This window comes from Erigeron canadensis, chromosome 2 (genome assembly GCF_010389155.1).
Source record: "Erigeron canadensis isolate Cc75 chromosome 2, C_canadensis_v1, whole genome shotgun sequence".
NCBI lineage: Eukaryota > Viridiplantae > Streptophyta > Magnoliopsida > Asterales > Asteraceae > Erigeron > Erigeron canadensis.
The window spans coordinates 45,710,439-45,734,814 of record NC_057762.1 but is presented as its reverse complement, the minus strand read 5'-3'; the positions used below and the strand labels follow the sequence as shown (position 1 = coordinate 45,734,814).

The 24,376-nt window shown below is 34.7% G+C and overlaps 5 protein-coding genes across 6 annotated transcripts; 3 read left to right on the top strand and 2 right to left on the bottom strand.

Annotated features, from left to right (window-relative positions):
* Window positions 1-649: 649 nt before the first annotated feature.
* Window positions 650-3,203, top strand: LOC122588720 (GDSL esterase/lipase APG-like). The gene is made up of 5 exons (XM_043760892.1): window positions 650-952; window positions 1,548-1,678; window positions 2,036-2,269; window positions 2,377-2,632; window positions 2,792-3,203. The coding sequence occupies exons 1-5, from the start codon at window positions 679-681 to the stop codon at window positions 2,986-2,988; spliced, it is 1,092 nt and encodes a 363-aa protein (XP_043616827.1). The 5' UTR covers window positions 650-678; the 3' UTR covers window positions 2,989-3,203.
* Window positions 3,204-3,299: 96 nt separating this feature from the next.
* On the bottom strand, window positions 3,300-6,093 carry LOC122588363 (polyadenylate-binding protein 2-like). Its single transcript, XM_043760469.1, has 6 exons — window positions 5,862-6,093; window positions 5,135-5,447; window positions 4,397-4,644; window positions 4,030-4,308; window positions 3,606-3,935; window positions 3,300-3,511 (listed from the first exon to the last, which is right to left on the bottom strand). Exons 1-6 carry the CDS (start codon window positions 6,091-6,093, stop codon window positions 3,300-3,302), a joined length of 1,614 nt encoding a protein of 537 aa, XP_043616404.1.
* An 802-nt stretch (window positions 6,094-6,895) lies between these two features.
* On the bottom strand, window positions 6,896-8,839 carry LOC122588361 (protein CHUP1, chloroplastic). Its single transcript, XM_043760468.1, has 4 exons — window positions 8,692-8,839; window positions 8,530-8,603; window positions 7,806-8,405; window positions 6,896-7,717 (listed from the first exon to the last, which is right to left on the bottom strand). The coding sequence occupies exons 1-4, from the start codon at window positions 8,837-8,839 to the stop codon at window positions 6,896-6,898; spliced, it is 1,644 nt and encodes a 547-aa protein (XP_043616403.1).
* A 1,218-nt stretch (window positions 8,840-10,057) lies between these two features.
* LOC122589475 (DNA repair protein RadA) lies at window positions 10,058-14,901 on the top strand. The gene is made up of 15 exons (XM_043761768.1): window positions 10,058-10,837; window positions 11,768-11,823; window positions 11,960-12,018; window positions 12,116-12,187; window positions 12,263-12,346; window positions 12,459-12,566; window positions 13,068-13,130; window positions 13,268-13,348; window positions 13,441-13,506; window positions 13,596-13,751; window positions 13,963-14,040; window positions 14,138-14,176; window positions 14,282-14,364; window positions 14,475-14,547; window positions 14,623-14,901. The coding sequence occupies exons 1-15, from the start codon at window positions 10,218-10,220 to the stop codon at window positions 14,791-14,793; spliced, it is 1,809 nt and encodes a 602-aa protein (XP_043617703.1). The 5' UTR covers window positions 10,058-10,217; the 3' UTR covers window positions 14,794-14,901.
* Window positions 14,902-16,943: 2,042 nt separating this feature from the next.
* Window positions 16,944-22,627, top strand: LOC122589984 (pentatricopeptide repeat-containing protein At1g51965, mitochondrial). Of its 2 annotated transcripts, XM_043762315.1 has the most exons (5): window positions 16,944-17,939; window positions 18,023-19,258; window positions 19,719-19,897; window positions 21,533-21,722; window positions 22,073-22,627. In XM_043762315.1, the coding sequence occupies exons 1-2, from the start codon at window positions 17,193-17,195 to the stop codon at window positions 19,226-19,228; spliced, it is 1,953 nt and encodes a 650-aa protein (XP_043618250.1). In that variant the 5' UTR covers window positions 16,944-17,192; the 3' UTR covers window positions 19,229-19,258; window positions 19,719-19,897; window positions 21,533-21,722; window positions 22,073-22,627. The 2 variants fall into 2 exon arrangements, with proteins under 2 accessions (XP_043618250.1, XP_043618248.1); XM_043762313.1 differs by having other exon boundaries at window positions 21,533-22,627.
* The last annotated feature ends 1,749 nt before the right edge of the window (window positions 22,628-24,376 follow it).

Here is a 24,376-nt window from a genome sequence, read left to right as displayed (position 1 = left end):
AGATAAACAATATGAGACATATGACACTCGCCATCTCGAGTTTGATAGAACTTCAACCATAAACATCACAATCAACATTACTTGCTTTGCTATGAATGAAAATATAAAGAGTAAAATCTATGTTGGATATTTGGACGGTTAAACAAAAATAACCAATAAGTAGCCATTCAATTGGTACCTTGCCAATTTGCCATTAATTGAATTAAAACCGTGAACAAATGAAATGCTAGTACCTTTTAGAGGTATCAACTTTATACCACGCCCAAACTTACTTGCTTTTGTCATATGCATATATGATATACAAGGGCGGTACTAAAGGGGGCAAAGGGGTCCAATGCCCCCTCCAAATTTAAATTTTGTCATGTATTTTTAAATTTTTTATAAATTTTTAAAAAATTTCTATAGATTTTTAATATTTTGCCCCCTTTTAGATTTATTTTTCATAAGTTTTCTAAGTTTGCCCCCTATAAAACTTTTTCCTGATACCGCCTCTGATGATATATGTCGAACCAAAACCATGATCAAGCATCATGCACCCATCTATATCTTTTAAGTGCATGCCTTTATTGATCTTGTACCAACATTAGCAACCTCCATTTAATGCACCATATACATCTTTATTATATATATATAAACTAAACTTTTTTTCTTCAAACACCAAATATATTTCCACAACTAATGTTCATGGACTCCATAACTAGAAGAACTTTTTGGTCATGGGGGCTGCTTGTTGTAGTGCTAGCTACTATTGTCATTTCCATTTGTGAAGCTCAAGACTCTACTACTATAGTCCCGGCCGTCATTAGCTTTGGTGACTCTGCGGTCGATGTGGGCAACAACAACTACCTCCCCACCATCTTCAAAGCTAATTACCCACCCTATGGTCGCGACTTTGCTAACCATCAACCTACCGGAAGATTTTGCAATGGCAAACTTGCTACCGACATCACCGGTACGTATTTTGAAGGGGTCGTTTAATTCGTATTAATTAATTAATTTGCTTAGACTAAAATATGTTTATCTACTTTTGAATTGAAGTAAGTTATGGATATTAGATTGCTCAATATAAATCTTGTATACTCGATCAGCAAGTATCCATGAGCCTATATATCTAAACAAACAATTGTTCTTAAAGTGTTTGAATTAGTTAGTTATATTCGTCAATAGAAAGAATGATACGAAAGTCAAAGTATTAACAAGACAAATTTTCACTCTCCCCTAAAGGTGAGGAAAGGAGTTCGAATCTTTTAATTTACTCTTTTTGCCATTCAAAAAATAAAAATGTTACTCGTAATAATTTAAATTCATCAATTAAATATTTAAACATACCTTTGTTACTCAAAAAATTTTACACATCCGCTTTAAAATAAACGAAGGGACACAAATAAACAATCCGAAAACACCTGCTAACAATATATACTTATTGAAATAATTAGATACCCATGTATGTAGCTTTCATACTAATTATGCAAAGTAAAGTGCTTAATTATTTGAATATGAAAAATAAATATATTTAATTTGCTATATATGTTACTACGTACGTACAGCTGAGACCCTGGGATTCAAAAAGTACGCACCAGCATATCTCAGCCCCGAAGCTAGCGGAAAGAATCTTCTGATCGGAGCCAACTTTGCATCTGCTGGATCTGGTTACGATGATAAGACCTCCATTAATAGCGTAAGTAATTGAAAACTACAACAATATTAATTTTTGTTAACTTAAATATATTTATTGTTAGTGGTTTTATAGTACCAAAAATAGCAATAATGTCTAGGTACTAATTACAACTTTCTTTGATCTTGTAAAGCCTACTCATTTTTTCATTCCGTAACATAGTATAAAAACTAGGATTTAACAGATTAAATAAGGTTCAATTAAATTACGTAAACGGATAGAAAAAACTTTATAATTACCAAGATGCACACAGCACACTTGGAAAAAGTTTTACTCTAATTATTTGTGATATATATATTTTTTTATATAACTTTATCTATGGTGTATACTTTATAGTTAATTTATGTATGTCATATGTAGCATGCAATACCCTTATCACAACAACTACAATACTACAAAGAGTATCAGGGCAAACTAGCCCAAGTTGCAGGAAGTAGCAAATCAGCTTCCATTATCAAAGATTCATTGTACTTGCTGAGCGCGGGCAACAGCGATTTTGTTCAGAACTACTATGTTAATCCTTTTATTAACAAAGTCTATACTCCTGACCAGTACGGATCTTACTTAGTAGGAATCTTTACAAGCTTTGTTAAGGTATTGTTTTTTTTAATTATTATTATCTTTTTTTGGATATATGCTGGTGTGATATATTGATCAATGTATAAACAAAAAAAATATATTTATAAAAAAAAAAACAACAGGATTTGTATGGGTTAGGAGCAAGAAGGATTGGGGTGACATCACTCCCACCGTTGGGGTGTTTGCCTGCAGTTAGGACTTTGTTTGGATACCATGAAAAGGGATGTGTGGCCAATATCAATACCGATGCTCAAGCCTTCAACAAGAAAGTAAATGCAGCTGCAACCCAACTCGGAAAGCAACTTCCCGGTCTCAAGATTGTTATTTTCGACATCTTTCAACCACTCTATGATCTTGTGAAAGATCCTGCTTCTCAAGGTATGTAATTATAAATTGACTTAGCTAGATTCGGGTTCAAAGAGTTGGAACTTTTTGACAAATAAGTACTACTGTAATATGTTTGAACCTTTTTAGCTATCAGTTGTTTACACTCATGGCTGGCTGCTACTTAATTGGCCTATTTGTTATTTCCCTTAGGTTTTGCGGAGGCTACAAGAGGGTGTTGTGGAACGGGAAGGGTGGAAACAACAGTGTTGTTATGCAATCCAAAATCGATAGGCACATGTAGCAACGCCACTCAGTTTGTCTTTTGGGACAGTGTTCATCCGTCTGAAGCTGCTAATCAAGTACTTGCTGATGCGTTGCTCCTCCAAGGGATCGCACTCATCAGCTAATCATCATTTTCTGCTGCATCTTTTTTTAAACTTTGTATACTCATTTACAATGTTCTATATTTCAAAACAGGTCTACTTGAGTTTCTATTACTGTTTATTACCAATTCTGTATTTTCTGCTTATGTGAAGAATTTCAAAACACGTGTAAAAGATATGTTCATCCACTGGAACCCATGTATAAGATTTGTACTCAAATGCTCCATTTTCTGTTTCCACATGCATTTATTTGGCAACCCTTATCTATACAGACATACAGTGTAAACTAAACAATACAACACAAACCATGAGTTAAAATTTCACTTGCTAGGTGACTACATTACTAAAACAAATCCATCATCTTCATTATCATCACAAGAGCATGCTCCATTTGCTGGCTCTTCTTTCTTAGCTGGGTTTTCCACTGACTTCTGCAAGTCTGATGCCATATGAGTGAGAGGTGTGCATTTGGTCTTCAAGAATTTTGCAATTTCTTCTTTACTCAGAGCTAGAGACACATTCATGGACATTCCATGGTAAACAGATCCTGCAGAAACCCAAAACCAAGATCAAGTTAGAGAATGTAAAAGTCTATAAGAAACGATTAAACATGAAGTAAAACAGTAAATTGATTTAAATACCGTTAAGGGAGCCCATAGCTTTCTTTGCTTCATCCGGTTTGGTAAAGCAAACTAACGCAACTCCTTTACTAAATACCACTTTTGCCAAGGTAACACAACCGAAAGCACCAAACACTTCCTTAAGATCCTTCTCGGTTACAGAAGTAGCCAGATTTCTCACAAATAGATTTGAATTCTTAGCTGGTTTTTCCACTAAATTCTGTAAGTTTGATGCCATCTGAGTGAGAGGGACTGTGCAACTTAAGGCAAAAGCGGTCTGCAAGCGTTTTGCAATTTCTTCTCTACTCAGAGCTAGAGACACATTCATGTACTTTCCATGGTAAAATGATCCTGCAGAAACCAAAACCAAGATCAAGTTAGAGATCGTAAAAGTCTATAAGAAATGATTAAGCAGGATGTAAAAAACTAAATTTGATTTAATTACCGTTAAGAGAGTCCATAGCTTTCTTTGCTTCTTCTGGTTGGGAGAAGCCAACTAACGCAACTCCTTTACTGACACCATTCTCATAGTATACCACTTTCACCAAAGTAACAATACCAAAAGCACCAAAAACTTCCTTAAGATCCTTCTCGGTTACAGAAGTAGCCAGATTTCTCACAAACAGATTTGAAACCTTTGGGGTCTCTTCTTGATGAGCACGTCCTAACGATGCATCCCTTTGGGCTTTCATCATAGCCTTTCCAACAAACCATTTCTTAGTACCTAGTTAATGCAAGAACTACTGGTTAAAAATCTTCACAAGAGAGTAGAAAATTCATATATATTAACAATGGTATCTATGTTTTCTTACCAATTTGTGTACCATTTAAGGCCTCAATAGCCTTTGCAGCATTCTCATGTGACTCAAAATTGACAAATCCAAACCCTCTTGAAGTCCCCTGTTCATCATTCATAATCACAGCACTAGTGACCTCTCCATATTCTGAAAATCTTTCTTTTAAGGAACTCTCCGTGAAACTCTCATCCAGATTTTTCACATACAAGTTCGTAAGATGGGCTTCATTCCTTTCAACCTTCTTTAGATACTTAGCAACAGTCCTAAACAAGATTGCATTGGACAATACCAACAATGTTATTCAAACTGCTTTCAAGAAAAGGAATGAATATTTATAATCAACCCTTTGTAACAAACACATTTAGAGGACAACTATCAGCCATGCATCAGAAACTAAAAGAATGTAGGTTCAACATAAATACATCAAAACGAAGAATCGATTATTCAATACGCATGTCAAAATACATAGCACAACCATTGGCATAGTTACAAAGAAGGTCAAGATTTTGAAGGGATGTTAACAAGGAACACGCATATTAACATGGTGATTATATTCTTGAAATTGTAATAGTCAACATTATCGACACTTATAAATCCGTTGACATCATCAACGTCGTAAGGCAATCAAGAAAACGAAACAAAAATAACAAGAAAATGTATCAAGATCAGGATTCCCACAAAGTTACTTAAATCATGAACATATACTAAAACATAAACAAACAAATGCAGTAGATGAATAAGAAAGATACTTACATAATCTTGCCTTCAAAAACAGAGCCATTTAAGGCAGAGAGAGCATTTGAAGCAGATTCTTCGGAATAAAACTGAACAAACCCGAAACCTTTACTATTTCCATCATCGTCTTTAGCAATCTTACAAGAACGAATCCATCCGAAAACTCCGAAAATCTCTTCCAGTTTACCTTCATTCACTTTCAAATCCAGATTTTTAACAAACAAATTCCCAATTTCATTATTTCTGATAGTGGGGTCCTTTTCAACCCACATTACTCTTATGGGTTTCCCTCTCAATTCACTATGATTTAAATCACGCAAAGCAGCAACAGCTATTACAATAAACAAAACAAAAAATCCCAATTAATATCAAGATTCATAAACCCATATAGAAAAACATCAAGATTCATAAACCCATATAGAAAAACATCAAGCTTCATAAACCCATATAGAAAAATATCAAATTTCATAAAACCCATATAGAAAAATTTCAAGATTCATAAACCCATATAGAAAAACATCAAGATTCAAGAACCCCTACAGAAAAATATCAAGATTCATAACCCCATGTAGAAAAATATCAAGATTCAAGAACCCATATAGAAATATATCAAGATTCATAAACCCATATTGAAAAATATCAAGATTCAAGAACCCACCAAAAGAATGAAAAAACCTAAATTAATTCAAAATTTCAGGAACTCATAAAGAAACAAATCAAGTGGGTTTAAAGTAAATTGAGTTACCATTAGAAGGTAAGTAGAAATTGACGTAACCATAGCGAAGGGATTTGCCGGTGGAACGGTCCCTGCAGAGGCGAACAGAATGAACCGGGCCGATTGTCGAAAACAGAGTATACAAATCGCCCTCTGTAACGTTGGGATGGAGGTTGCCTGCGTAGAGTGGAAACAAGTTGTCGAGCAATGGCGGCAGTGATGGTGGTGTTGCGGTGGTCGGAATTTCAACAGATTTCGCCATTAAAGAAACGACTTGAACGTGAAAATGTTGTGTGATTGTATGTGTGTGTGTGTGAGAGAAGAAATCAGTTTGGGTAATTCTGTTATGAAGGAAAATGATTGTACTTTTTACTTATATAGAATTCAGTTTAGGGGGGAAGTGAACTGAATTGAATTTTCTGCAAATGATCGAAAACGATGTCGTTTTGTGGGGTATAATTTGTCTAAATTGGACTTGGTAACTTCATTTGGTTTCAATGTATATATTTACAAATTAAAATTGAAATTTCAGAAAAAATTCTACAATTATCATTTTCATTATGAATGAATTAGTTATTAGTGTAGAGTGTATGCAAGAGCCAAACCGACTTAGCCTATCACTAACTTCTAACAAACCATCTTTCCAATATACATAATTAGTCTCTCAAGCTATTACATATTACAACTGAGTCCCTGTACTACATATCTCCACAAACATTTAGATATCTTTATAATATAAAACTCGAGACTTGTGAACAAATCTTGTAGTTTTTGAGTCTATGAATACACTGTGAAATTGATGTAGCTTGAGATCTTCTTATATGATCTTACAATGTTATGTTTGTTCAAATTTTGTCACATATTTTTCTTCAGTACTTATGCCTCGATGAATAATGTTAGACACTATTTGTTTTTCATCTAAGCAGTGTTGAATCGGTGAGTCACATGTGTCAAATTGCACTAGCTCGTCGAGGCGTCACAAGAAAAATAGACGAAAGCGGATACAAAGGAAGGAAATGTGGTGGTTCATATGATGCATTGTTTGCTACAATAATGATGCATGATCAAAAGAAACAAAGTGATGGGGAACTCTTATGTGACTTGAAATTAGATGTTGAACGAGAGTCATTCAAAGCTTCTGCATATTTCGCTAGCTCTGATTTTTGACCACCTGAAGACGATGAACGACGACTACCACCACGACTGCTCCTGCTGATGCTGCTCCGACCACTTTGTGCAACAGAATCAATTTGTTTATAGAAACTCGAATCACTGTGCCTATGTGTCAATGTTTTAGAGCCTCCTAATGGTGTTTTCAACTTCTGATTCTCAGGTGAAACACAAGAAATAATGTCATCCCCACCTGACTCGGATCTTCCTAACGAGGAACTCCTACTATGATTATGGCGTGGAGGGTTAGGACTACTGTGACCGTCTTTTCCTCTTAACACTCGCATCAGTTTTCCAAAGAACTTATTGTTGCTTTTTTGAAGTGATGAATCATCAGTAGTAAAGGAGGATTCATCAAACTCCCCAAAATCAGTGATGACAGAAGTTTGTGAAGTTGACCATCTACCTGAGTCAATTTCTTCTATATTAATAATACCCTTTTCTCGGCCACCTTCTTTGTTGGCGTATTCTAGGATCATTTGTTTGGCTTTCTCTTCTGATTTGGGGCTTAATGTTTTACTAAGGTCCCTGGCGGTTGTTTTGCCAGGTCCGGGCTTATAATTCCTAAGTTCGTATCTTAAACATGCGTTAATCCATTTAAGATAAACAACTTCTTCTACATCAGCACATCTGTCTGCTTGGATTTGCTCAATTTCCTTTGATAACTCTTCATTGTGTTTCTTTAAGTTCTTAATTTCCTCTTTAAGTTTTTCTGTCTGTGAATATAATCAATAACTCTTGATATATGAGGATAAAAAGTAGATAAATTAAATATCGATGAAATGAAGAGTTGAATCCACTTACTTCAGCATCTTCTAAGACTGATGTAGCAAGGATTTGAGCAGAGTCCAACCTACAAGCCAAATCAGCATTTTCTAGCAACAAATCGTGGTTCGATTTTCTCAACACTTCAACTTCCGATTCCAAACCCTTCAATTTATCAAGGCTTAACTCCCATTTTTGTTCATCATCCTGCATTTTTTGAACTCGTTGTTGGAAATCCAATATTTCATTTTTGTGTTGTTCGGTTTCTGATTTAAGCTTCTTCTTGAGCACTTTTATTTTGCATCGTGTAGCCTCAAGGTCTGCTACAACTTTCTTATAATTAGTCATTTGTGTCTCTAATCTTTTATTATCAGCTTGTAAAGACTCTATTTTGAGTGTGAAAATTTTAGCCTCCATGTTACTCAGTTTAAGACGGTTTTGAAGTTCCATGACTGCAGTTTCTTGCTCTTTGAGACCATAGTATTCAAGCAACTCCATCTCCAAGTTACTTTCTCTTTCTTTAAGGATTTTAATCGTGTTTCTTAGACTTTTGATCTCCTGCTCATGGGTATCCTTCGCGGATCGTGAATATCCTTTGAACACTTCATAAGCAGGAATTTTTATTTGATGGGACTCCTCCTATACCAATTTGAAACCAATAGTCTCAATCATGAAAGGTAAGACACTAGTTGCTTGTCACTAACCAAATTTACATGAGACCCACAAATGCCAAACAAAATGGTAAAAACAAAAAGAAACTTACATGATTTTCCAAAGGATCAAAATGTAGAGAACTTGGTGATTTTCTTCTTGAAATCACCTGATTTTTGCAATCATCTAAACACCAATTTATCATTGAGAAAAGCACGAACAAATAAATTTACGAAAAAAACTATTAACAAGAAAACATATAGCCCAAATTAACCTGAATGTTTATATGGATCATGCGAGGATTGTGAAGCTTTACATCTTTTGTTTATCATCAAAGTAAATATGATTCCACCAAAAGACACTACTAATGGCACCCCAAATTTCAACACCAACGGTGCTACATCTCTATTTTCGTTTCCCATTTCTTAGCAAATTTTAATCGTCATAAAATATCATCATTAATTAATGTTTTTTCAAAAGCCTTGAAGATAACAAAGCATGCATTATACATATGTTTTTGTTTTTCATCACCATCATACGAGTATATGCATATGTACCCCATCTATTCAATTCATCCTAAAAACAAATTTTGAGCATGACCCATTTCAGAAAATGTACAGATTAGCAAAACCCTTGATTTGTTTTACACGTATATACGTGTGTGTATATAATCTTTGACCTAACACGTATATACGTGTGTTTATATATTGAGATTGAGATGTGGTTCTTGAAGAAGTTGGTTTCGTCATGTTAAATTATTGTATACAGGACCGATTATGGTCATATGAATATTGAAGGTTAAATATATAAATGCAAGTGCAAATTAATTAATTTATTAATAAAACATGTTTTGTTGAAATAAAAAAGCTTCATGTTTTTGATAAGCTGAAAATGGTCCTATTTAAATATAGGCATAAGGACGGGTCAAAACTTGGCAGGATCTAGGTAAACTTGGAATTCAGTAGTACGAATACATGACCTGGCCCGTTATGTTATCGAACATGTTGGTTCGGCTCGGTTCGATTCGTGTTTGATTCTCTAGATTTAAGGAACATTTGTTCACCACGTGTCAAAATCAGGCCTGATCCAACCCGAAACTTGGGAGTGCAATCAAACCCCTAACCCAACTTGTTACCTTATTGGGCCGGCCTGGGTCGAATATCAGGTTTTTGAGTCATATGCTTATTCCTAATCCTATGTAACTTATTACCCTTTTCACATTTTCAACCATTGAAATATCAAAAATACCCGCATACAATCTACATTTAACCATCAACAAACTTGGTTTATACCTATACCTCAATTATTTACACTACTTGTTAGAAGTGTATGCTTTCTAGAAATTTTAATTTTGACATTTATTTTTTAAATTTGTAAATATTTGATTTTTTTTCCCATTGTTTTATCTAAAAAGAATTTTAATTTTTCTTCAATTGGAATTTTTGTCTTTGTACTATTTATGACCAACATCACAAACACTATTTATAACTTATCTTATTTTTGCATAACAGTTAATTAATTTATGTAAATTTAAATTTTATAAAAATAATCTTATCAAAAGTAACCCAAACACCCATCAAACGTATAAGCAATTTAGATGAATTATTATCTTTTACCTCATCATATCTATCTCTTCCTTTGAAAGAGATCACTTCATAAGGTAAAATTTATAAAAATTGGTGATTATTATGCTACATTAAAATACCTGTCCATGTTTTGATCATCAAATGATCCTAAATTTTGAAATTCGCGCGTCTTCTTTATTAAACCCTAGAAGAAACCCCAATTCCTAAAACCCTTATGCTGAGCACAGATATGATGAGGCCTTTTCAAACCCTATACAATCGCACTCAATTTCTTGCCCCACAAATTCGCAAACTTTACAAATCTTTTCATTCCACTGAGTACCGTTTCGTCAAAGAACCCTCAACAGTGTCCACCTTTTTCGACCCGGTAACGGGCGGTATTTTAACGAGACGTGTAGCAGAGTCAGAACACACAGAAACCGAAAATGAGAAAAACCCTATTAGTAGTAAAACACCTGGTTCTGATTATGCAGATGGTTTGAAAGATGACAGGTCTTATGGGAGTGTTATGAAGGGGAATCTTGGAAGTGGGTCTGGGTCGCGTCGGGCCGGTTTTGGGGTTAGTAAGAAAAAAAGTAAAAATAAGACTACTTGGGTTTGTTCTGATTGTGGGTATAATGATGGACAGTGGTGGGGGTATTGTCGTGAATGTAAGTCCGTTGGGACGATGAACGAGTTTACAGAGATTGATAATGGTGGGAAGACGAGTGGGTTTCAGGTTTCGGAGAATATTGTGAGGTCTTGGTTGCCTAAAGGGTCAACAGGGGAAGCTGGTCCGTTGAGGTTAACCGATGTGAACCGTGGGGTTAATCACTTGGAATGGCGGTTTCCTTTGTAAGTTTTATTTACCTTTTAAAAGGAAGTAATTGATTATTTTGCCCATTTTTTGTTGTTACTTGTTAGCTTAATATTAAATATTATATATAAGACTGTATCGAGTTGAGAAAATTGTATTGAATATAACCTGCTTATAGTGTTAAAGATTAAAAGATTTTAGTGGAATTGAGAAGCTTATGATACGCTCTTTCGCATAAATTAGGATTGTTATGTTCTCACTATCTTGCTTCTACAGAGTTACTTATATACCCTTGTTCAATCTTTCATTTTTCTAAGAAATGTGATTGGTGTGCATTGAATTGGTGCCTTAATTTTACAAAGGAATGGAAATACATGATGTATACAAGGAGAGGAAAAGCGTAAGACGTATGTCAAAAGTCTAATGAATTAGGCCTACACATTAGGCGCATATATCATTACTCGTTGTTAGAATGCGCCAAACTCTCAAAGGCACTGGAAGTGAATATTGCAGCTTTGAACAACAAAATTTAATTCGAAAATTATCATCTGCACTATGTTTTATTTAAGATGATATCTGGAGCCTATCTTGTGGCATAAGCAAATAATGATCTCCTGCATTATGTTTCTATAAAAGTTGGTCATCTGATTGTGGTTATTCAACATACATTTCAAGTGAACGTACAAAAAACTATACATTCATTTTCTGGCAGGCCTTCACTTTTGTGTTGTAGGTATTCAATGGTTCATTTTTATTCACTGCAAACCCTCATACTTTGTTTTTGTTGTATTTATTAACATCGGTATAGTCGTGGTTCTAAATGGATGCTAGTTTACTTTCTTTAACAAAATATTTTGTGTATTCTTTGTTGTAACTGGACACTAGTTTCACTTTTTCTTTAACAAAATCTTATGGTGGCTCATCTACAAGGTTTCTTAATTTGTATCTATGTCTTGCTCAATGTTTAGGCCTGGACTATTTGGAGATGAAGTTTCTAGGGTTCTTGGTGGTGGTCTCGTACCAGGTACCCTTTCCTATGTTTTGCATTATATTTCATTATGTTTTATCGTAACCTTATATACACAATAATGTCAAGAGTTGCAGTTACTAGTGGTGATATTCATAAAGTTTTATTCATGACGGATTTTTTGTTTTTGCAGGTTCTTTGGTTCTGATTGGTGGTGATCCAGGTGTTGGGAAGAGCACACTAATGTTACAGGTATTGTAGATCATAATTATATATTATTAATTTAAACTTGTAATTTGTTATGCTTATGGATGTGTTATATTTTGACATACATATTGAAACGGGAAAGATAGCAGCACTTATAGCGGAAGGGGAAAATATTGGCAAACCAGCTCCTGTACTTTATGTCTCGGGCGAAGAAGTAAGAATTTACGTTCACCATTAATGTATGCATTCAAATGTATAGAAACTTGATTCACTAATATATTCAATGCAGAGTGTTGAGCAAATTGGAAATAGAGCAGATCGTATGGATATCAACACAGATGAGCTGTTTTTATATTCAAGTACTGACATTGAGGTACTTGTTTCACAAGATGCACGATTTAGTTAATTAGTCAGTGGATTCATGGACACTTTTGACATCTACTGTTGATACGTTAGTGAAGTTCATTATACTTGGTTACTTTCAGGATATATTGGGAAAAGCCCATGGTCTCTCTTTACGTGCTCTAATCATCGACTCTATTCAGACCGTTCAGTTGACTGGAGTTACTGGAAGCGCTGGTGGTATTTACCAGGTTAGTCTTTTTTCTTTTCATACATTTCTGGTCCCACATCTCCCACCACCTGTGTCGAGGTAGCCATATTGTAGAAACAAGCTCAGCCTTGACCTGTGGGGCAGACTTTGGGTGATGAACTTGCCCGTCTCATGAAGAAATCCATAAGGTGGACATACCAAAGCGGACCATGGTGTGACGTATCAGAGATGTCGGGCTAGCATGGAAATCCTCTTTGAGGACAAAGAGCTTTCCTCGGGGAACGTATTGATATATTCCTTGACCCATATTGCCCACCAACAGATGATATTCTGGGTAGACATAATACATGATTGGCTATGTCTTCGGGGACACGTGTCATTCTGGGTAGACATTATAGAGACCCTTAATGTAGAAGTACTCAAGTACCAAATTGGACCATATCTATCTTGAAAGGGATAGGTCATAAAATCTTTTTATCAAATTATACTTGTCAAAACAGCCATTTTGTAAAATTATAAAAAGTGATTGGATGTTTTACAGGTTAGAGAATGCACAGCAGCCTTGCTGCGCTTTGCTAAGAAAACAAACGTACCTGTATTCTTGGTGAGTACTTTTATATCCATTTTATGATTGTTATCTTCTTTTGCTATGATCATTTTCTATAGCTTTTAAGATCTTTTTTCTATCATAAAAAGGTATGACTTGGTGATATATACTAAACCTTTCTGGATATGTATCAGATCGGTCATGTAACGAAGTCTGGAGACATAGCTGGACCCCGCGTTTTGGAACATATAGTTGATGCAGTGTTATATATGGAAGTTGGTACCCTTTTGCTTTATATTTATTATCAGAATGATGATGTGCTCGTAAATATTAATTGTTTTGTTATAATGTTATTCCGTGATTATAGGGGGAGCAATATTCGTCTCATCGTCTTCTTCGTGCATTCAAGAATCGCTTTGGCTCCACGGACGAGGTGTGCATATATGACTCTTAGTGTTTGAATATGCTCTTACATCAGATCCTTTTGAAGCTGAAAGATAACTGTATTCCCCTCCTTTTTAGCTTGGAGTGTTTGAAATGTCTCCAACTGGACTGAAAGCTATCACAAATCCAAGTGAGATTTTCTTGAGTGAGGAACATTCGGATTCAGAGGTATTAGCAGGTCTAGCAATGACTGTGATTATGGATGGATCTCGCACATTCGTCATTCAAATTCAGGTGCCCATTACTTGTAATTTTGTATATCTGTTTTGCGGTTTGACAGAATTTTGACTATTTAGCCACTTATTTAAAAACTTGAAGAATACAAACAGGTGAAAAAGTACTCATCGAAAAGAAAATTGCTATAAAAATGAAATTAGTTGCATTAAATTTTAACAAAAAGTATTTTTATAGGAATGGCTTCATGATATGTGAATTTTCCTTACAGGCACTATGTGCACCAGGGATCTCGCTTTCTAAGCAAGTGAATGGAGTTCAAGCAGGCAAAGCTAATCTGATCATTTCTGTGAGTAATCATCAAATGTTTTTATTATCAGGTCTAATGCAAATTAGGAAATTGTAGTAGTTCAAGGCTCTTACTAATGTAGTAATGTTCCTTGTAGGTTCTTATGAAGCAAGCTGGTCTGAAGCTCCAATCAAGTGTAAGTCCATGTTTCTCGTAATCCACTTCAAGTCAGGAACTCATGATCTGAAGTTTTCTTTTTCTGCCTATCTTTAACTAAATTTTGGTCACTTGCATGTTATAGGCAATATTTTTGAATGTTATTGGTGGGGCTACTTTAAATGAAACTGCTGGTGATCTAGCAGTTGCAGCTGCAATATGTAGCAGGCATGCTGTCTATTTCTCTATCTTTATGCCGTTTAAAAATGTCGCTTTATCTTTCTAAAATATAATTTGCAAATCTTGTGTTATAATATTTTTTCTGTTGCGATCTTCAGTTTTCTCGAGTTCCCTATCCCTAGCAATGTAGCATTTATTGGGGAAATCGGTCTTGGTGGTGAGCTACGTATGGTAAGAATTTCATACCTTTGTTTAATGAAACACAAAACCACACATATGCTGCAGCACTAAGCATGGTAACTACAGGTTCCAAAAATGGAAAAGAGGGTGGGTACCGTAGCGAAACTGGGGTACAAAAAGTGCATAGTTCCAAATTTGGCCAAAAAGGTGTTGCAGGGGTTAGATTTTGGAGAACTTGAGATCTTGGGGTGCAGTAACCTGAAAGACGTTATTAACAATGTATTTGTTAAAAGTTGATATCTTCAATAGATGGTTTACTTATAATTGGATCTGTTTTGTACAGTGTTATATCATGAAGAAACTTGAATTATCTAATCTTTTGTTAAGAAAACCAGTCTTCCGTAAGTTATTTGTGTCTTTTTTATATATATACTAGATTTATTTACCCACACGATGTGCGGATGTTAATCAATAAATGTTTACTTGTAATGATGGATGAGACGTGTTATAAAAAAAAGTTAATGATGACTAAAAATTTACTAAAAATGAGCTAGAGCACAATCCTATTAATGACATTGGGTATTATGCGTAGCAGTTTCATAGTTTTTTAAAAATTGTCATGATGTTTTCAATTTTATATAATGATTACGTATAGAATGATATGATCTCTCTACATAAAAATAGTTAATAATTGTACAAAATATTAATTGATTTATTAATGATGATTTTCTCGTACAAAATATTAATTGATTTAGCAATGATGACTTTCTCGTGATTTGGTTTGCCAAAACTAAGCGATATTGTAGTTTAGTTGTTAAAAGAGAACCAAAATTCTAGATGACCAAATAAACTGTATTAATTTATCATATATCTTTACCAAATTTAAATCTAGTGCATCTAATTTTAACAAAGGGGGTGTTTTTTTTTAAATACGTACCTACATTTTAATATATTTTTCTTATTTAGAACTTAGTAATTTATTTAATTTAAGATAAATATAGCAAAAATAATATGGAGATGTCACGTAAAACAAAATCTTATGTGACAATGTTTAAAGCTAGCTTTAAATTGGAAGAAGGCTTCAGAATGCTAGGATTTTTACTGTTTTAATAATTATATAGATATTTTGTGCATTATGTGTGTGACGTTTCACCGGGTATGAGTTTTATACCGGTTTATGCTTTGGGTAGTAAGATGATACATAAAACTAAGGGTCTCACCATTTACTTTTTTATTTGCAAGCATATGTCATTTTAACAAACACTCAATTAATATATATACATACCACCCTTGGGTAGGAGAACAACAAATATGAAGAAAACGGTAAGATTTACTAGTTTTCCTCCTTTTTTTTTTTAAATTTTTTTCTCTTTTTGGTGTATTTCTTTAATTTTTGTTGTTTGTTTTTGATTTTCTTTTAGGAAAAACCCATTCAAAAAAATAAATTTTTCTTTTTTTTTTTTGTAAAAAAAACGTAGATACGGTATGGGCGTTGCTAGAGGCGTGCCTAGAAGGGGGCAAGGGGGGCTAATGCCCCCTTCCAAATTTAGATTTTGTTATGTATTTTTTAATTTTTCATAGATTTTTAAAAATTTACTATAGGTTTTTAACATTTTGTCCCCTTCTAAATTTATATTTCATGATTTTTTAATTTTGCCCCCTCCAAGATTTTTTTCTGGTACCGCCTCTGGGCGTTGCCATCATCCATTTTAAAGTGGTTGTTACCGAACGCATATGAGAATGGTATGAATTTGATGGGTGATGATCCAAGAGTTGATAGCGGTTGGATATGGTACAAGCGTCACCCTTAACTCTAAGGGTAAAGCCATTAGAAATAGTTTTTAAATGGTTTTCATGGTTATCACTATATATGTTGGTTTCACTTGATCCTTCACTACCACACATTATTATGTTATTATTTATGTATAACAATGCATAGCCACCACTTTTTAGTTTTAAGGTATGTTTTAATAATTAAAGGGAGCCCATATTTGTACCACAAAATTTTATTAATTTACCATACAGTACAACTAATATAACACACAGTACAAGTATATAATACATAATAGTGGTAGATATAGTAAAAATTGTGGTACGATTATCAATTTTCATAATTAAATGACGACAAACCGAATGAATTGATAAGTATTTAAATAAAAAAACAAACATTTTTAATTAGTTATTAATTACTTAATACGGAGCACAAAATAAGTAGCACATTATATGGGGTAACAAGTATGCTGCTACCATACTTCCATGATTTTGTTAGCAGGGGAGATTTTGTATTTATATATGTAATTTTTATAGGGGAGTTTGTGAGAAGAAAGCTTGCTTTCCTAATGCTAGATACATATTGGTTTTTTCTTTTATTAAATCACAAATTTTTAATTACAAAACTAAAGAAACACCGCCTTAAACTTAACCAACTACTGCCGGCAACCTGTTTTTAGACTTTCTACAACATTGAGCAAAACCTAAAACTTTTTTAATAAACTCAAATCCCCCATTTCCTCCGTCTTCCCTCGCTACTGTTGAAAAAAGCAAAACGGTAAAGGCTTTTTTGTTTCATGAATTGTTCAATTCATTCATGAATTCCAAAGCATTAAGATTAATTATTGTAATGTAACCCGTGGTAAGCTTCCACACATTTCTATATTTTTACACACAAATACTACTGCTGTGCTTAGGGTTTTATTATGCTGTGTTATTATACAACCATGAACTATATTCGTCCCCTTTTAATCCGCCGTGGCTACGCCACCAGGTACAGCGGCCGAGTAGTAACCGAACTAGATAATGGCCGTTCCTTCACCGTCGAACTCAAAGCCCCAACCATCCAACAAGTTGACCATAGAGGCTACCCTCTCCCCCGCCGTGACCTTATTTGCAAAATCATCAACATTCTCCACTCCAAATCATCCCAAAACCCATTTCTCGAACTTTCCGATTATCTTGAAACCCTAACCTTAACCCTGACCCTCCCCGAAGCTTCCGAAGTCCTTAGATCCCTTAATTCCACCTCACTCGCACTTCAATTCTTTCGGTTTTGCCCGTCTTCGATTCCTAAGTTCCATCATGATTGTTTTACTTATAACCGCATTCTTTTGATCTTATCCAATTCGTCGTTGCCTGACCGGGTTGATTCCGTTCGGAGGATTGTTAATGAGATGGATCGCCAGCGTGTGCGTGGCAATATCTCTACGGTTAATCTATTGATTGGTGTTTTTAGTGGTGGTGAAGATTTGGAGAGGTGTTTGAGATTGGTCAAACAATGGGAGCTTAAGATGAATAGGTATACATATAAATGCCTTCTTCAAGCTCATTTACGGTCTCGTGATTCGAATAAGGGGTTTCAAGTTTATCAAGAAATGAAAAGGAAAGGTTATCTACCCGATATCTTTTCTTATAACATGTTGCTTGATGCTCTTGCCAAAGACGAAAAGGTTTGATCTTTAGTCGCTTTTTGTGTTTATTGAGTGATATTATGTGAATTGTCAACTTATTATGGTATCCGATTTTGTTTTAGGTTGATGAGGCGAATAAGGTATTTGAAGAAATGAAGAGGAAGCATATTGAGCCTGATGAGTATACATACACTATTATGATTAGAATGAAAGGAAAGCTTGGGAAGACCGATGATGCGATATCAATGTTTCAAGAAATGTTGTCGAAAAATCTAGCTCTGAATTTGATTGCATACAATACTATGATACAGGTTCTTGCTATGAATCGAATGGTAGATAGAGTTGTATATCTTTTTTCAAAAATGGTTGAAAATGATTGTCGCCCGAATGAGTTTACATATAGTGTTATTCTGAATGTATTGGTTTCTGAAGGGCAGCTTGGTAGACTTGATGAAGTTGTGGAGATATCAAAAAAGTACATGAACAAGGGAATATATGCATATCTTGTGCGGACACTTAGTAAGTTAGGGCATTCCAGTGAGGCTCATCGTTTATTTTGTTACATGTGGAATTACCATGATAAGGGTGATAGAGATGCTTATTTATCCATGTTAGAAAGTTTATGCAACGAGGGTAAACTAATTGAAGCTATTGATTTATTAAGTAAGGTTCATGAAAAGGGGATAATTTCTGATACCATTATGTATAACACCGTGTTCACTGCACTGGGGAAATCAAAACAAATATCTCATCTTCTTGATTTATACGAGAAGATGAAACAAGATGGCCCTTTACCGGATATATTCACTTACAATATATTAATTTCTAGCTTTGGTAGAGGTGGGAGAGTCGACGAGGCTCTGAAGATCTTTGATGAGCTGGAAACTAGTGATTGTAAGCCTGATATTGTATCGTATAATTCTTTAATAAATTGTTTAGGGAAAAATGGGGATGTTGATGAAGCTCACATGAGATTTAAAGAGATGGAAGAAAAGGGTTTAAATCCTGATGTTGTAACATATAGTACGCTTATAGAGTGTTTTGGGAAGTCGGATAGAGTTGATATGGCTTGTAGATTGTTTGACGAAATGCTTTCCAATGGCTGTTGCCCGAATATTGTCACGTATAATATATTATTAGATTGCCTCGAGAGAAGTGGAAGAACTGCCGAAGCTGTTGATTTATATGCAAAGCTAAAAGAACAAGGTTTAACACCTGATTCAATTACATATTCTATTCTTGAACGTCTACAAAGTGGTTCTCATAAAAAGTTTAGAAGCCGGAGGCAGAATCCCATAACTGGATGGGTTGTCAGCCCTTTAAGGTGATCTTCGGATGAAATCCCGATGCTCAAATGTGTAAGTTTCATGTTACTTAATTCTTTCAATAGATGGGATTCAAAGTTCAAAAGATGCAATTCAAAGTTCAAATAGCTATAAAGAATTATATATTATATATAATGGTTATATCTTCTTGTGTTGATTGCTAAAACTTGAATACAAGTTTAGAACATTTGATCTTTGGCGATTGACGTTGCCAAAAACAGATTTGAGAAAAAGATATATAATTGCTGTTGTCTTTGGTTTACAAAATTATTGGAAAAGAGTAGAGTGACTAGAGTCTATAGTGGGCTTTGTCATACCTACCACATAACACTGAAAACGTGGGAGATTAGTGCAGGATGTAAGCTAGTTTCTGTGTGGCTATAATGAGTCACTGACTAGCCCTCTGGTCCGTATATTTTTGCCTGTCATTCTGTAAAGATAGTAGGAAATCCACATTCTTTTTGTAGATCTTTAATGAATTGAAACATGACAGATAGAATGGGGCCATTTTCAGCAAAAAGTTCGGAAGCTAATACAAATGAATCTAGAAAGCTCTTGCCTGTAAACTTTCCAGACCAGTTTATGTGAATGATGACCTAGGACCTCAAAGAGTTATGGGAAGTTTAGCACACGATAATCTTCCAGCTTCTTATATTCCTTATGAAAGCTAAGGTAACTTTGCTAATTTTTGTTTCAGATCATTTGGTTCGTTATACTTCTTGTTTTATTCAAAATTGAATCTATGTACTTTTGATCAACCATAAATTGTCTCTTTGACTTTCATCTGGTTTTATGATGTATGAGTAGAAAGTCATGATATGTTGAAACAGTATTTTGTATCTTGATTATGATTTTTTCTTTTCTTTTAAGGCTATGAACAGATCAAGTTCTATCTCCAAAAATTATTAAAGTATAGTATGTATGCTGATAATGGCTATTAGCCCACCTCCTCTTTAGCTCTTGCTTAAGTACACATGGGCCCAGCTTTAAATAGTTTGACCATGATAATGTATGTGGGTAGTTTTCTTTATATTAAGAAAGGTGAAAGGGGGCAGTTTCTGAAGCCAGCAATATTTTACTTGAAAATTATTTCACCCCTAAGGTTTTAGATTTTGGTTTGCGTAGAACAGCGTTGGATGGCCATAAGCATAGGGCTATCAATGGGTTCGGGTTGACAGGTTCGGGTTGGCGGGTTGGTGGGTTGAAAAACTCCGACCCTAACCCAACCCACTAACACTGTATTCTCGAGTTTTTTTTTAAATGATAGGAAAGGAAAAGATTGGATAAGGAAAGAAAAGAAAAAAATTTATATATCAAAAAGGCATTCTCGAGTTACATGAAAAACTAAAGAAAAGAAAAGAAAACACAAAATTAATAGTGTTCTTGAGATAGAAAGAAAAAAAAAAGAAAGGGAAAAAAGTTATAATTTTACAATTATGTCCTTTTTCCTATAAAGTTGTTATTAATTAATAGGGGTAAATTAGTAATTATACACATAACTTAAAAGTTTTCTATCCAAATCCTCCCAAAAATGGGAGGAAAGTTTTTACTTCAAAAACATCCATGTTTTCTTTTCTTCCCCTTTCCTTTCTTTTAAAAAAAAAACTCAAGAATGCAAAATAGAGAAGTTTTCCAATCCTTTCTTTTCCTATTCTTTAAAAAAAAACTCGAGAATGCACTCTAAAAGTTTTAGGTCAGAAATTTCAATCCTGACCCACAACCCGCCAACCCATGTGACCCGAGAAGCAAATATATATAAATATAAAATGGAATAAATCAACCAATATAAAGCTTTATCATTGATGGTGTAAGCCGAAAACGAATGGTACAAAAAAAAAAGAAATACGAGGGTATTGTTAATACTTGGCACAAAGTTAACAAACTTAATGCCTCATCCTACATCACTTATCATCTCACAGAGTTTTGAATCCTCCATTTATTTCATATTTGAAGTTACTTTAGGTTAGAAATATAAAAAATGAGAATAGGACGTATGAATTAGTGTAATGTGGAGTATGAACTATTATATATAATTCAATTATTTTAAAGATATTGGGTTGGCGGGTCGACCTGACAACCCAACAACCCAACCCGGACCCAACCCAGAAAAAATCAGGTTGGTGGGTTGGCGGGTTGAAAATACTCAACCCTAACATGATTTTTTTCGGGTTGGGTCGAAATTGACAGCCCTACATAAGCACATATCAACACATGTCATGGGAACTTTCGGGTATATTTCTTAGCCTATATGTTTGACTTTTTTTGCCCATCATTTGTTGACATTCTTTTCTGCTACCTTTTATACAGTTATCTGGGACCGGAAATCCGGAATACGCCATGACTGGCCATCTATTGGCGAAAAGTGATGTCTACAGCTGTGGTGTAGCTCTATTAAAGCCAGTGGACCTATTGCAAGTTTGCAACCACCAGGCCAAGAAAATCTAGTAGCGTCTGATAGACCACTGCTCACCAAACAAGGAGGCTCTGGAATCAACAGGTGGACCTATACACCTTCTGTTTGTTTATTATTCTGATTATGAATCATTCAGTAGTTTGCAGTCATGGTATGCAGTATCATCAAGTTGTCTCTTTTTTGCGATAAGCAATTGTAAATGAAATGTCGGAGCATATTAAAGTTTGTTGATGGTATGTGGTAACACATGATTTTCACTTCACAAACAAGGAGGGCCTGGAATTAACAAGTGGACCTATAGGCCTTCTGTTTGATCTTCCTTTCTGTTTGTTTATTATTCTGTTATGAATCGTTCAGTAGTCTGCTGTCATGGTATACAGTATCATCAAGTCGCCTCTTTTCGCAATAAGCAATTGTTAAATGAAATGTTACAGCCCAAGCAGGTTTGGTTCCAAGTTATTGTAAAGACGGGGCTGTTCCAGAACTCGTTTATCTGGGATGACATAGTTGATGATATGATACCTTTGGTGAAAGCATATCGGCAGAGTATTGTCACAAAGCTTGTTCTTGGTGCATCAGCTTATTCTGTGTGGCGAGAGCGGAATGCAAGGCAATTCAAGAACCATAGGCACATTTTAGATCAGCTTGTTGAGGAGATCTTTGGGACTGCTCGTTTAAAGTTGCTTCTAATTCCGTTCAAGAAAAAAAGTGAAGTGGAGGAAACTTTGAGGCCATGTAAACTAACTGGTTTTAATTGGATTGTAATATTAATGTAATGCTTAGCAGCTAGTATTGTGTTCTATGTGAGTGGCATGTCATGTCTTGTGGTTGGGTTTGCACAGTTTGTGTGGCTTTGCACAGGAATGTAATATTAGACTTTTAGTTAATGTTTCTGTACCTCAGCCAGTACGGCTGTTTTAATTGTTTGGTATATATAAAAGCTAACCATTTATACCAAAAATAAATAAATAAATGAAATTGTTGGAACATATTAAGTTTGTTCATGCTATGTGGTAAATCATGATTTTCAATTGAAAATGGCTATGTTGACCCAGTATGTAAGAATACGGTTTCTTCACACATGCTTACCCTTTGAAAGAAGCAGACAGTTTAAAATCAAGTCTAGTTTTAAAACAATCAGTGAAATCTTCCTTCTTGTTATTGATCATAGACCTGCTAATTTTTTCTCTGTAAGACATGGAACTCGTGCCCAGGGCCGGCTATACGGTGGCGCAGGGAGTGCTGGTGAGCCAAGCCCACCTCTTGTAAGGGCCCATATTTTTTTTTTAAAGTTATTTTTATATACATATGCGTTAATGGCGGAAAGTAAATTACACAGCGTGAACTGAATCACCAATGGAAACAATGACCCCCACTTCTTTTTTGTTTTATTGTCCTTTTACAGATAATATCCTTGTTAATGTTTAATAGTTCATAACTTACCCCTATACTTTATGGTTAGCTTTTTGCTTTTGAGTTTAGTATGATATCCTTTTATTTTTACAACATTTAACACTATGACATCATATTTGGAAAAAACACTTCGTTTTTTTATTTCCTCTTATAAGTTTTAATCATGTTATAGAAATTACTAAATTGTCTTTTCCTTTAAATCTAATATATTTTTTATATAAATAAAAATAATGATGTGGAATCAATATATTGAGATTTTAATATGGTATTTAAAGGTAAAAGTGGTTCAATGTAGTTAGTCGATCAATGTATTGCTTATGTGACATAAATAAATTAAGTTTCAGTGTGGTGAGTTTAAGATGGTCTAAATTAAAAAAAATGAAAAGAGAGCGCACGATCTATTTAAAAATATAGATATAAACTAGAACATATATATATATATATAGGTTTTACACTCAAGCTTGGATGTCTAACAGCCACATACTTCATTTCTCATACATATATACATATATATATATATATATATATCATTTTAGAGGCCCACTTTTTATTCTTGAACCAGGTCTAGAAAATTGTTTATATTCTCAGAGACGGCACGACTCGTGCCCAACTTTGTTGCTAGCAGAGCAGCTGTTTCGATGCTTCTCTCAACACCTGGTTATTTAATTTAGGCATACAACTAGATTCAAATGCTCTACTGTTGCTTCTATTCAAAGCTTTTGATAACATATTGATCCTTCCTTTAAAATGGCAACATATTGATCATTTTAATCAAGGGAAGTACAATGATCTAATGTTACTCTTTTCATGTGTTAGTAAGGGACAAGTTATACGGCAAAGAGAATATGAATCTATGATATTGGATTTGTGGAAATTGGGATTTTCATCCAAATGGATATTGATAACCCATTGTCGAACAGTGAAGGATCCATTCGTATTTGGTAGGGTGATGAGGATATTCTTGTGCCAGTAACATTAGAATGCCAGAGCCCAGAAGGTCCAACAACTATATAGGATTAACTACCGCGAGCTCACGAGTGCTGGCCACATCTTCCCTTATGAAGATGAGATGAGCGACCCTATCCTAAAAGTGCTTCTACTTTGTAGACATTAGCTAATAAGAGGTTTTGGGGGTTCAGTTTCTAGGTAGGTAACTTTTGGACTTGGGTGCAAACCATTTGTTATCTGTAACGCTGTCAGGGCAAGTAATTGTAAACCTGAAATAACAAAACAAAAGGTTTTGATTCTGTTTACATGGTACCTGATGAATGGATACCACGCCGGCTTTCTGGACATGTGGAGCTCTTTGCAGCGCTACCACCGCC